Source organism: Perognathus longimembris, chromosome 8 (assembly GCF_023159225.1).
Source record: "Perognathus longimembris pacificus isolate PPM17 chromosome 8, ASM2315922v1, whole genome shotgun sequence".
NCBI lineage: Eukaryota > Metazoa > Chordata > Mammalia > Rodentia > Heteromyidae > Perognathus > Perognathus longimembris.
This window is the reverse complement of record NC_063168.1, coordinates 12686365-12700223: the sequence shown is the minus strand read 5'-3', so window position 1 is coordinate 12700223 and position 13859 is coordinate 12686365. Positions and strand designations below refer to the sequence as shown.

General features: G+C 49.6%; 1 protein-coding gene across 2 annotated transcripts; it reads left to right on the top strand.

Annotated features, from left to right (window-relative positions):
• Positions 1-599: 599 nt before the first annotated feature.
• On the top strand, positions 600-13595 carry Thnsl2 (threonine synthase like 2). Of its 2 annotated transcripts, none has more exons than XM_048352524.1 (9): positions 600-645; positions 2523-2876; positions 4351-4545; positions 5459-5611; positions 6439-6669; positions 11010-11158; positions 11262-11387; positions 12732-12883; positions 13301-13595. In XM_048352524.1, exons 2-9 carry the CDS (start codon positions 2654-2656, stop codon positions 13518-13520), a joined length of 1449 nt encoding a protein of 482 aa, XP_048208481.1. In that variant the 5' UTR covers positions 600-645; positions 2523-2653; the 3' UTR covers positions 13521-13595. The 2 variants fall into 2 exon arrangements, with proteins under 2 accessions (XP_048208481.1, XP_048208482.1); XM_048352525.1 differs by lacking the exon at positions 600-645 and adding an exon at positions 706-726.
• Positions 13596-13859: the final 264 nt, after the last annotated feature.

Below are 13859 nucleotides of genomic sequence, written 5' to 3'. Positions count from 1 at the left end.
CCTTGGAAAGCAGTATGGAGGTTCCTCAAAAGGCTAAACATAGAGCTTCCCTAGGACCCAGTAACCCTGCTTTTGGGCATCTCCCCAAAGGATTACAAGCAAGACCACACCAAAGCCACCAGCACAACAATGTTCGTCGCAGCACAATTTGCCATTGCTAAAATATGGAACCAACCCAGATGCCCCTCAGTAGACGAGTGGATCAGGAGAATGTGGCACATATACACAATGGAATTTTATGCCTCTATCAGAAAGAATGACATTGCCCCATTAGTTAGGAAATGGAAAGACTTGGGAAAAAAAAAAATCATACTAAGTGAAGTGAGCCAGACCCAAAGAAACATGGACTCTACGGTTCCCCTCACAAGTTTTCTAGACTGCTCTCACCCCTCTACCAAGTCACACACCTTCCATCACCACCCCGCCCCTTCCCCCGCCCAGTCGCCTGATCGCCCCGCCTCTTCCTGCGGCCGCCCCGCCCCTCTCCCAGTAGGCCCCGCCCTCTGCCCCGTCGGCCCCGCCCCGAGCTCCAGGCATTGCATTCCAGTTTCCTGCCGGAAGCAGCTCAGGGACCAGGCTGCCGCGCGCCGCCTCTGAGACCCTCAGTCTCGCTGCCCCCGGCGCCCCGCGCTCGCTCAGCACCCGGTAACCTCGCGCGCTAGAGCGGCCCGGAGCGTGGGGTGGAGGGGGCGGGGGTCGTCACCTGCTTTGCCGGCGCTGTGCCAGGTTCGCGGAGGACCCCGCGCCTGGGAAGGCGCAGTGTGCCCGGAGGCTTAGACCCCGCGAGGCGCGCGAGACCCCAGGCCTCCCGTGTCGGCCTCCGTTCCAAAGGGATGGATCGGCCTCGCGGGGCCAAGTTTCCACCCCGGCCCGCGTCATCCCGGAAGCCCTTCTTCCCTAAGGGAGCCCTCCGCCCCACCCCCCTCCCCGGCCTGCTAGCGCCTCCTCTCCGGCTTCTGATGATCCCCGTCGTTCTGGAGGGGAGATGACTACGATTAGATGCTCCAGAGTTTACTTAAGCCAGGCCAGCCGCTGGGGCCCGGAGGCCGCATTAAATCAGTCGGTTCTTCCTGGACTTCACCACCACTGTGGGAGCAGGTTCTCTTGCTGGGCTTCTGCAGTGCAGTGCGGTGTTTCTCTGTGGTTTTTGCTCTGTTGAACCTTGGGTTGCGTCTTGGGGCAGGTGAACAGGACATGGGCAGTTCTGGTCTCTGTAATGAGCCTGGGTCTGTGGCTCATCAATCCAGCCCTCTACTCCCATGAGCTGAGCCGGGCTTCAACCTCTGGCCTTTGTTCTTGGACAGTTTGTCCACATTCTCCTCAGAGCAAGATCCCCTATGGTCCATTCCACTCAGGCGTTAGGAACATACTTCCTGCCACCAGTCCTTATTGCCCCACCTGTCCCTGCCCCTGTCCACAACTCCTGCAAACGTTTTTCAGGCGGCTCATTCACATCGTTTTATTTAGTCCGGCTCTATAAAGTGGACTCACAAGACCTTTTTTCTGGTACTGCAGGTTCTCAGACTGGCTGCTGGACAGTAACCCTTGCTAAGAATCACGGACATTCCTCTCTTCATTAAGGCACTGCTAGCCCCTGACACACACACACACACACACACACACACACACACACACACACACACCGCCCTTCTGTGTGTGGACACTGCCGCTTACCCACTGCAGTTGTCTTTTGGTGTTACCTTGACTTTTCTTTAACATGGACTTCTATACTAGGTGATCTTATATCCCATGCCTATACTCACTGTCCCTTTTCACTGTCTACAGATTGCTGGCCTGGGTAATTAAACTCATCTTTTGCTCTACATTGGGTGACTCTGCATGCAGGCAGAGGAGCGCCCTATGGCAGTGTAGGACTCACACTGGCCCACAGGTGTCAAGGACATCTTCTACAAAGCTAGAATTCGTCTAGTCCAATGCCAGCTTACATTCATAAGATTTCTACCCCCCTTCCTCCAAAATAATCATCAAAAAGGTGGATAGTCAGCAGCTGGTAGCTCACACCTGCAATCCTAGCTGAGATTGGAGGATCATAGTTTGAAGCCAGCATAGGCAGGACATGAGACTCTTACCTAATCAACCAGCAAAAAGCCAGAAGTTGAGGTGTGGCTCCAGTGATAAGAGTGTTGGCCTTGAGCAAAAATGCTAAGGGATAATGCCCAGACCCTCCGTTCAAGCTCCAGTACCATTACAAAAAAGCTGGGCCAGAGGCAAGGCTCAAGTGGTAAGGTACCAACTGAGCAAGCTCGAGGCTGAGTTTAAACCCCACTACTGTTGGGGGGGGGTGTGGGGAAGCTGCCTATTCTTACAAGTATCCTATACCAACCTGTCTTTTTCACTCGGACATAGGCTTTCCTACTGGTGTGCATTGAGCTTTCTCCTTTTCCCAGCATCCCCCAGTACTCCTCTCTAAGGGAGTGAATCAAGTGGAACCGCTTCATTTTGATGGGAAGGCTCATCATTTGCGTGGTACCAGAAACTCAAGTTCCGTCTGTTGTCTCTAGGTCTGGGACAGACAACTCAGTGAGTGGTGGCTCAGAGGCCAGCTGTGGCTGTTCCAGCTTTCCCCTGTGGAGTGCTCGGGGCCTGAAGACCAGGTTCCCGGTGACTGCTGCCTCTGCAGGCCTCCGGGATCATGTGGTACACCAGCACCCGGGGCTTGGCCCCACAGGTCGACTTTGAAGGGGCCCTCTTCTCTGGCTATGCACCTGATGGGGGCCTCTACATGCCCCGGGAGCTCCCACAGCTGGACAGAGACACCTTGTGTCGTTGGAGCAAGCTGTCCTATCCCAGCCTGGTGAAGGAGCTCTGCTCCCTCTTCATTGGCCCTAAGCTCATTCCAAGAGCTGAGTTAAATGGTAAGCGCCCCTGCCCGCCGTCCCTGCCAGCTCAGCATTCCTTCTCCAGAGCTGCAGACCCACCACTGACTGCTAGAAAGCCGCTAGTTGCATTTCCCCATCTTGGAACTTTTCCCTGACTCAGAAATCTCAGAACTGGAAATATCCTGAGAGAGTTCATCTATTCCATCTCCCACCTCCAGTGAGCTAAATGCCCACATAATCTGCAAAACATTTATTTACTTAAAGAGAAAAACATCTGATTGTGACTAGGGATTTTACAGTAATCCGGAGTGGCTTTAGTTTTTTCTTTTTGGCCAGTCCTGGGACTTGAACTCAGGGCCTGAGCACTGTCCTTGGCTTCTTTTTGCTCAAGGCTAGCACTCTACCACTTGAACCACAGCGCCACTTCTGGCTTTTTCTATATATGTGGTGCTGAGGAATCAAACCCAGGCCTTCATGTATGTGAGGCAAGCATTCTACCACCAGGCCATATTCCCAGCCTAAGAGTGGCTTTACTATTAAGGAATTTCCTCCTTGTGTATAAAGCCCCAGAACCCCAGATTGCTATTTTGTCTTCCTGAATGGATTCCAAAAGGGACACCATTACCCAGTCCCCTGCACTGGTGTGTCTCAAACTATAATGTGCCAACAGGTTCCCCTGTCCTTGGTAAGAAGCAGATTCTTATTTAATGGTCGAAGATGGGCCTAGAATTCTGCATTTCTGTTATGTTCCAAGATAGGATTAGTACTGTCAGTTCATGGACCACACTTTGGATAGCAAAAAGGAAATCCATAATGTGGGTATTTGGGGTTGAGGGGAGAAGCGGACTACTCAACATGTGGTCCAATGCCCAGCAGTGGTGACGTTGCCTGGACACTACATTCGACGTCTCTGATTCCTTCATGCCTCCCAACTCACACTGTGTTTTAACCAGATCCCAGGTGCTTGATCTGCCAATGAAAGTTTGAGAAGTTCTGTTCTAGGCTGCTCTGCCATAGGTATCATGGTGTATCAGCCATGCTCAGGTCCTGACAGCATAGTGTGAAATACCATTTCAAAAAATCAATGAAATCGCTCTGCCTACAGGAAGGAAAATAAGAACGATGAGGCATGGACTCTTTTTAATGTAACTATTTCATTAGCCTTGATTAGAATCTATGCTCACAAGAAATTCAGACTCTGATAAAGTGCATTAAATGAAAAATGAAAGTCTTCAAGTACCAGTTCTGGTCTCTGGAGGATCCTTCTGAGAAATCTATGAACTGTTTAGCTCGTGTCTTCCCAGATCATTTCCTAGCTTTATGCAATTGTATTCATAAATGCTAAGGTAAAGCATTTATTTTTTAAAGTGTTGAGATCAGAGCTTCTGAGGGGTTTTGGTTTGGTAGCAGGATTTGAGACCTTTAAATTTGGAGTGCTAATGAGACTGAAAGGAAACTTTAGGGAAGCCTTAGTGTCCTCCATCCACTGTCTAACTTACTGTCCTAACAGACCTGATCGACCGTGCCTTCTGCAGATTCCGCCACAAAGAGGTGGTTCATTTGTGCAGGCTGAAGAATGGGCTGAATGTGTTGGAGTTGTGGCATGGAGTCACATATGCCTTTAAGGACCTGTCCCTGAGCTGTACAGCCCAGTTTCTGCAGTACTTCCTGGAAAAGAGGGAGAAACATGTTACCGTGGTTGTAGGTATGTACTGGGGAGTCCCTTAGTGCTGATGGTAGGGTTTACCTGTAGCATGTTCTCAATGGAGTCCCTTAGTGCATCAATTCTAGAACAAGCTTGTTAACCTGTCCTGGGGCCATGGAACCCTTTGTCAGGTTAGTAGAGGCTATGGAAGCTTCTCATAGTAGTGGTTTTTGTTTGTTATTTCTGGTCCTAGGGCTTGAGCTCAGGGCCTGGGTGCTATCCCTGAGCCTCTTTGTGCTCAAGGCTAGTTAGTGATCAACCACTTTGAGCCATAGCCCCACTTCCAGCTTTTTCTGACTAGTTATTGGAGATAAGAGTCTCACAGACTTTTCTGCCTGGGGTAGTTTAGAACCGTGATCCTTGGATCTCAGCCTTCTGAGTAGTTAGGATTACAGGTGTGAGCCACCAGTGCCCAGCTAGAGTAATATTTTTAAGTACACAGAATACTTAAGATTATAGGGAGGAGACCAGTGGCTCATATCTGTAATCATAGCTGCCCAGGAGGCTCAGAGCTGAGAATTAAGATTTGAAGCAAGCTCGGGCAGGAAAGTCTGTGAGACTCTTGTTTCCAATTAATTAGCAAAAAATGCTGGACATGGAGTTGTGGCTCAACTGCCAGCCTAGAGCCATAAAGCTAGGCAGGAGCTCGAGGCTTTGAGTTCAAGCCCCGGTGTATACACACACACACACACACACACACACACACACACACACACACACACACACAGAGATTATGAGTACCAAGTTCACCATGTCCTGAATTTTATCCATGGGTCCGTGGATCCTAGACTGAGTACTAAACTTGGAAGTAGGTATTGCCGAATTTGGCAACAATGCTTTGAGGGCCACTTATTTCCTTTTCTACCCTTCTCCCTTCTTCTGAAGGGGAAATGACTCCTTTCTTCCTATCCAGGAACTTCTGGGGACACTGGGAGTGCTGCCATTGAGAGTGTTCAAGGGGCAAAGAACGTGGACATCATTGTTCTGCTGCCCAAAGGTCGCTGCTCGAGGATCCAGGAGCTCCAGATGACCAGCGTGGTGGAGGACAACGTCCACGTGTTTGGGGGTGGGTGCTGGGCAGCCTCCAGAGAGCCAGGCCCTGCCTTGGCTGCGCCTGTGTGGGCAGAAGACCCAGGACACCCTGTTGAGCACCTTGCTTACTCCTCTTCCACTGTCTCCCTCAGTCCTTTTCTGAGATAGGTGGTATAAATCCTCTGGTTTAGTTCTGGGCAGGTTTTTAGCTATAACGATCTTCTAAACTAGTAGAGGTAACAGAGGCTCTGAGCTCAGGCCCTAGGACTGGCATACTCACACATGAACAAATTAAGCTACTGGATAACACTCAAAAGTCCTTCCCAAGCAAGCTTATCTGACACATGGAAGATAGAGCACAGTCACCCTTGTGACCTAAATGAGGACACACACACCACAGGGGACTAGTGACCCAGGCAGCAGTACAGAGAGAGCACTCCTCTCAGAGCCAGACTCTTCCCATCGGCTAACCATTTTCTTCCTTCACAGAAGAGAGGGAGAAGTAGGCATGGAATACAAAGCAAAATACTTTTACCAATATCCTCAAGGGCTGCCATGTTATATACTTTATAGAATGGTAGAAATATTGCAAGTGGTTCTGGCTACGTGCTCCTTTATCATAAGCCGGGGCAGATATCTAGCATCCTAAGAATATGAGCTATGGTTTGTATCCCTGAGGAGCTTCCTGTTGAGTTTGGAAAGCCAGGCTAAGCCATAGGAAAGTTAAAACACAACACATCTAGAGACTCAGCAAAGGTGTCAGGAGGGCGGGCTCAGCTCCCAGGGCCTTGGTGTAGTCCAGTGTCGAATGCCTGCGGCTTTCTCTTTGGTCTGAGAGCCTCCCTCTTCTCTCCTCCCTAGTGGAGGGAAGCAGCGATGAGCTGGATGAGCCCATCAAGGCTGTGTTCGCTGATGTGGCCTTTGTCAGGAAGCACAATCTGATGAGCTTGAATTCCATCAACTGGTCTCGGGTCCTGGTGCAGATGGCTCACCACTTCTTCGCTTATTTCCAGTGTGCCCCTCCCTTGGGCACTCACCCCCTCCCTCCTGTGGAAGTGGTTGTGCCCACGGGGGCTGCCGGAAACCTTGCAGGTAAGGGGACCCCAGGGAGCAGGTAGGCTTTTCAGATAAACATTCAGTCTTTCTAGCTGTCCTCTGGTGGAAAATATAAAGAGCTTGAAGGTCATGTCCTGGTTCTGAAGGTGACCGGAATGTCTCAGATTTTCGTGCTCTGAGTGTATGTGTGTGTGTGCATGTGTGTGCGCGCGTGTGCACCAACACAGGCACCCTGGACTTTTGCTGCCCTAGCTTTGCCCCAGGATGCTTTAGCAGTTTGACCTTGCACTCAGCAGAGTATTGAGAGACAAGGTCAAGGCCTGGCTGCGGAGTCTGACTGGCAGTGTGTCCTGCCAGAAATTTGGACTTTAGGGGCTGGGAATGTGGCTTAGCGGTAGAGTGCTTGCCTTGCATACATGAAGCCCTGGGTTCAATTCCCCAGCACAACATAAACAGGAAAATCCAGAAGTGGCGCTGTGGCTCAAGTGGTAGAGTGCTAGCCTTGAGCAGAAAGAAGCCAGGGACAGTACCCAGGCCCTGAGTCCAAGGCCCAGGACTGGCAAAAAGAAAAGAAAAAAGAAAGAAAGAAAGAAAATATGGACTTTCCTCCCAGCCCTGTCAGCTGCTTGCTGTGGGGTCAGAGGCTGCATGGCACGATGTGTTCCCCCTCCTGGACACGAACCAGGTATCCTGTGAGGTGGAAAGCATTCTGGACTTAGGATTCTGCCCCAGTCTGCCCTTTGCAGACGGGTCGGCGATACGGCGGTCCCTCAGATGCTCCTGGGCTGTGAAAGGTTGAATCACTTATCATATCTCAGAACTGCGTCGGGAGCAAGGGAGATTCTTGGTGTGTGAGTGAACTATGCGAAGGTAAACTTTGTGAATGAACTTGTAAAGATAATGAACTGTGTAGCTGCATAGCCTTCAAATGAATTTCCCGGGCAATAATTAATATCCATTACCGTTTGTGTATATCGAGCACAGTACTGTATACCTGTGATGTGTGAATTCATCCTTACAAATGCAGACCTGTAAGGAGAATGAGAGGGCCACTCCTTGTTATGAATGGGGATCACTTCTAGGGCCCGCATGGCTGTCCAGATCCACTACTGCTCTCAAGTCCTTATCTATGTGTGTGTGTGTGTGTGTGTGTGTGTGTGTGTCCGTCCCTTGCACACATCCTCCTGTATATTTGGAATTGTCTCTAGGTGAGTTATGATAACCTAATAAACAGCATAGAAATTCTACCAGTATAGTTATTATACTTACACAGTATAGGGAATAATGACAAGGACAAAAAGTCTACATGTTCAGACAAATTTTTTTTAGTATTTTTCCATCCATAGTTAGTTGAATCTGAAGATTCAGAGCCCAGGGATACGGAAGGCTGACTGGAGTTTTGTTTCTATTCTCATGAAGAACTGGAGGAGACAAGGCCAGCTAGTCTCTGGTAACATGGCTGGTAGGTAGCAGGGCCAGGATGATAGCTTGGGCAGTTCAGAGCATATGTCCTCAGCAGCCCACGAGGCTTGTGATATTACTGTTTTGGGTAGTTCTGTCTCTGGCATTGCTTCAGAGGGTGCACCTGGGGTAGTTCAGGCAATACCATGAAAGCAACTTAGTGGTTAGGAACCTCTTCCACTTCTTCCACTAGTGGGGGTGGAAGGAACAGTAGAGTGGGGGTTAATCAAGGGGCACTGGCTTCTTCACCACCCATGGGGTGAAGTCTGCCCCTCTCATTCCTGTCACCCTCCAGCTCCTGGAGCTGTCTACGCTGTGAAGCTATGGTTCTCTGCAGCCCAGAGCCCTGCACAGCACCTGGCACAAAGTAAACACGCCACCAATGTTTGCCAGGGATGTTCCTGCCCGGAATTGCTTGGTCAAAAGCTGGTTGCCTTGAAGCACCTGGAGCCTTTTTTTGGGTAGGGGAGGAAGCTGGGGGCCTGGTGCTATCCCTTAGCATTTTTACTCAAGGCTGGAACTCTGCCACTTGAGCCACAGCTCCCCTTCCAGCTTTCTGCTAGTGCGTTGGTGATAGGATCTCTTGGATTTGGCTGCCTAGGCTGGCTTTAAACCAGGATCCTCAGATCTCAGCCTCCTGAGTAACTACGATTGTCGGCATGCGTCGCTGGCACCCAGCGTCCTGGAGCCTCTTGAGCTGAGCTTCCATTTATTCTTGTTATTTAAGAACGTCATATGTTTCCACGAGGATCAAAAGAAATAAGAATATGAACGTGCTTTGCAAAATAGAGAGTGATGCTGGGGTGGTACGGTTATCCTTAACTCCCCTAATCAGGCCCCAGAGGAAGACGCATGACATATCACAGAGCTGCTATGGAAGGAGGTGCTCCTCTGTCCTCCCTCAGTGTTTCTCTAGGAAGCACCATCCAAAGCAACTGCTTCTGATAGGCTGAGTTAGGGGAACTCCGCGACCAGGACTCAGATCCACCTTGAACCTGAACACTGCCACTAAGAAGGGTTTTTTGGACAGGACGTTTTAGCCTCTTGGCACCTTCATTGCTGCTTCCACAAATGGGTTGTCTCACAATAGTGCACGTGTGTGTTGGTACCTGGTAGGTGGCTGGCACATAGAACAGAATAGGCTGATGGGCTCTCTCTCTATCTCTCTTTTCCTCCTTCCCTCTCCCCTCCATTGTTTTGTTCTATGATTTGCATACCATTCACACACACTTAAAAAGTACAGTGCTTTTAGTATATTCACAGAGTTATGTGACATCACCATAATCAATCGTATACCATTTATATCCCCTTAAGAAGAAAGCTTGAACCTACCAGCGGCTACTCCCATGTGCCCTTGGGCCCCACACACCAGCCCATGCCAACCATCCAGCTGTTTGTCTGCATGAATTCTCTGTGCTAGACACTTGATAGAAATGGAATCACACACTTGGTGGCTTTTTTGTATCTGGTTTCTTTCTCTTAGCACTGTCTTGTCAAAGTTTGTCTATGTTGTAGCTCATATCAGTAATTATTCTGTTGCATGGATTTATCCATTCGGATTGTTTTACATCTTGGCTGTGATTAATGCTGCTGTGAACACCCGCATAGAAGTTTTTATGTAGACTTGTGTTTTTAGTGCCTTTGAGTTTGTTCCTAGGAGAACCATTGCCGATTCATATAGTAATTCTGTGTGGAACATTCTGTAGAACTGCTAGATTGCTTTTCAAAGTAGTGCGCCATTTTATATCCCTACCAGCAACAGAGGAAGTTTCTAGTATTCCCACATCTTCACCGACGTTTTATGTCTTTTTTGTCTTATAAGTCTCCTAGTGTGTATGCTGTGGTAGGTCATGAATTGGGTCTGTGTTGCCTTGATGACTAGTGATGCTGAATGTGCTAATTGAACATTTGTATATCAGTGTGTGTGTGTGTGTGTGTGTGTGTGTGTGTGTGTGCGCACGCACATGTACACACATGCTGAAACTAGGGCATAAATTCAGAGTCATACCCTTTGCTTGGCTTTTCCTTCCAGGCTAGTGCTCTACTGCTTGAGTCACACCTTCGCTTCCAAATGTTTGCTTGTTAATTAGAGGTCAAACCATCATCCTCAGACCTCAGTATCTTGAGTAGCTAGGATTATAGGCATAAACTACCAGCAGCCAGGAAATCATTTGTATATCTTTTTTTTAATGCTGGTTAGAGCTTGAACTCAGGGCCTGGATGCTGTCTTTGAGCTTTTTCACTCGAGGCTAACCCTCTATCACTTTGAGCCTCAGTGGTATGTCCAGCTTTTGGTAGTTAATTGGAGATAAGAATCTCATACACTTTCCTGCCCAGATTGGCCTCAAACCACTATCCTCAGATCTCAGCCTCCTGAGTAGCTAAGATTATAGACATGAATCACTAGTGCCTGACTCTTTTTTTTTTTTTTTTTGCCAGTCCTGGGCTTGGATTCAGGCCTGAGCACTGTCCCTGGCTTCTTTTTGCTCAAGGCTAGCACTCTGCCACTTGAGTCACAGTGACACTTCTGGCCGTTTTCTATATACATGGTGCTCGGGAATCGAACCCAGGGCTTCATATATACGAGGCAAGCACTCTTGCCACTAGGCCATATTCCCAGCCCCGTGACTCTTGACTGGAGAAATTTCTGCTCAGATCTTTTATTTTTAAATTGAGTTACTTGTATTTTTATTGTTTATTTGTAAGAGTCCTTTATATGTCCTGGACATAGGTATCTGATTAGATATGTGATTTGTTCATTTCCTCCCCAATCTATTACTTGATTTTTCATAGTAAGTGTCATAGGAAACACAAAACAATTCTAACAACATTTTCTCAGTTTTGATAAAACCAAAAAATTTTTGTTTATGCTTTTGTTTCTGAAACGTTGTTGTTCCCTTCCGTGTTGTCTCAAGCTGGGTGCATTGCTCAGCAGATGGGCCTGCCCATCCACCTGGTGGTGGGCGTGAACCACAATGACATCATCCACAGGACCGTCCAGTGGGGAGACTTCTCCCTGTCCGAAGCGTTCAGACCAACCTTGGCATCAGCCATGGACATCCAGGTGGGCCTTGGGGGAAGGGACAGGCCTGACCCACGAGGTAGGGGGTTGGAACTGGATGAATGCTGGTCAGCATGGCTGGGAGGGACTCTGCCTTTCCGCCCAGGTGCCCTACAACATGGAAAGGATCTTCTGGCTGCTCTCTGGCTCTAACAGCGAGGTGACAAGAGCCCTCATGGAGCAATTTGAAAGGACCCACACTCTGCATCTACCCAAGGAACTGCACAGCAAGGTCAGTCACTATCCACACAGCATAGGGAAAGCAAAGAACATAGCCACACAATGGACTGAGAGGCTAGAAGTTAGGGGAAAGGGAGGCGATGTCTATTTTTTTTAACATCTACTATGAAATAATCACTTTCACAGTTACCTTATTTTGTTGAGTGTGTGAGTGTGTGTGTGTGTGTGTGTGTGTGTGTGTGTGTATGCTGGTACTGGGCTTGAACTCAAGCCCGAACACTACTCTTTAGCTTTAGGTCAAGGCTAACACTCTACCACTTGGGCCACACCTCTGCTTCAGGCTTTGTAGTGATGAATTGGAGATAACACTTTCTGCCCTTGCTGGCTTTAAATTAGGATCCTCAGATCTCAGCTCCTGAGTAGCTAGGATTATAGGCATGAGCCCCCAGCACCCAGATTGTATTAATTAATTGTGTGAAAAGAGCCAGAAGAGACATGGTTTATAGTTAGCCAGACCTAGCCTCAACTCAGCTCCGAGCTGTTGGACTAGTTCCTTAAACTCTGTGCCTCAGTGTCCTCATTGTAATACAGGATAATAAAAATGCCTATCTTAGGTTGTGAGATTGAAGCCCAGCGATACCCGTGAGGCATTTGTGTAGTGCCTAGTAGTACATGACTTGATCCAGTAACTGTGTTTTTGTTTATTATGGTTGTTTATTTCCAGTAATCACAATAACTGGCAAGCAAGTCCAAAGCCACTCTACCCCTGTAGCCTGAGCCGACCGTTGCTCTGGTGGAACCCTTCCTCTACCCCCTCCCTTGTCTCTTTCTTTGAGAATGAGAATTTATTGTTTAGAAAATAAATACATTGATTTATTTTAGGAATCTAGTTAGAAAAGATTGCTTTTATTTTAATACAAGCTAGTGGCGATTAATTATCTTATGTATAAAATATAGGACTTCTGAAAGTGCCTTTAATATTTGGTTCCTACTAAATGGTGAAATGTTTGCCTTTGACCTGGGCCCTGTCAGACTATTGAAGGAAATGACAACAAATTGGATTTATGAGCCAAATTCCAACTAGATATATTGACCTACAACTCAATGAATGAATCAGCTCAGATGTGGGAAAGCAGCCAGGCACAGTGGCTCCCGTCTGCAATGCCCGCGCTCAGGAGGTGGAGGCGGGAAGATCGAGTTCCCAGCCAAGTCGCAAAACACAAAACAAGCCAAACAGCCCAGGAAGCAGGCAGCTGATTTTATCCCGAACCGAGTCAGCCGTGGAGATGGACGGCTTCGTCTGGGCTCCCGGTGTTGGTGTGTGTGGTGTCCAGCAGGCTTTCCGCCCTCTTTGCCTGCTTCTCCACCCTGACAGCCGCCCTCCTGGGATCTTCAGCTTTTACAGGCGGTGACATCGGAGTCGGTGTCGGATGAAGCCATCACCCGGACCATGGCCCGCTGCTGGGAGGAGAACCAGTACCTGCTGTGCCCTCACTCGGCCGTAGCCGTGAGCTACCATTACCAGCAGACGGACAGGCAGCAGCCCAGGTATAGGCCGCACATGGGGTGGTCCGGGTCGTGTGTGTGTGTGTGTGTGTGTGTGTGTTGGTGTGTGTGTGTGTGTGTGACTTTCAGAGGTCTTCTCTTTCCCAAGTGTGGAAATGGGACTATGGACAATAGCTTTGGTGGGTGTGGAACTGTGTGCTCAAAGAGGAAATGTGACAGATATGTCAGGGACGGTATGTGTGTGTGTGTGTGTGTGTGTGGTGTGTGTGTACCTGTGTGTATCTGTGATCTGTGTGTGTGCTGGTTGGTTGAGCACTTGGCCAGGCAGAGGCACATTCAAGGCACTAACAGTCCCTTGGTCTCTCCCCCCTGCGCCCCTCATTCCTTCCCCTTCTGCCTCCCCGTCCTCCGGCTGTGCTCCCACCTGTCCTCCCTGGCTCTCCTGCCCCATGGCGACAGTGCCCCCCGGTGCTGCCTGGCCCCTGCCTCTGCGGCCAAGTTCCCCGAAGCAGTCCTAGCTGCGGGGCTGACCCCCAGCACCCCTGCGGACATCCTAGCCCTGGAGCACAAGCAGACGCGCTGCACCCCAATGCGGAGAGGGGATAACTGGACACAGATGCTTCGGGACGCCGTCGAGGCCCTGAGCCAGAGGTGGAAGGGGCAGGCTGTCACTGCCTAGCAATGGCCGGCCCGGCTGGAGTTGGCTTCCGCTAGGCCTTCCGACCCCGGGAGGGGGCGCCCTTGAGCTGCCTCCGGGCCTCGTGGTGCCTACTGTCTGGAGTTTATCTGGCTCCCAAGCCAAGTGCAAGCTGTCTTGTCCGCAGGAATGGTGGGCACCCCGAGAATAAATGTGTGTTCAGTCTGGTGGGATTCTCGGTCTCTGCAGCCGCTGACTGTGGAGTGGCGTGCTCAGGTGTGGGGCTGGCTGGGCAGGTTGGCTCAGCTGATGGAGGCGGTGGAGGGGGAGGGGGGGCAGGGGGCCCCGGTGCCTGTGGTGTGGACAGGGGTGATCCCCACT

Coding starts and splice junctions, on each gene's coding strand:
- Thnsl2 (XM_048352524.1), top strand. CDS start 2,654: ATGTGGTACACCAGCACCCGGGGCTTGGCCCCACAGGTCGACTTTGAA. Junction 5,612..6,438: donor CAACGTCCACGTGTTTGGGG/GTGGGTGCTGGG, acceptor TCTCCTCCCTAG/TGGAGGGAAGCAGCGATGAG. Junction 11,159..11,261: donor CATCAGCCATGGACATCCAG/GTGGGCCTTGGG, acceptor CTTTCCGCCCAG/GTGCCCTACAACATGGAAAG.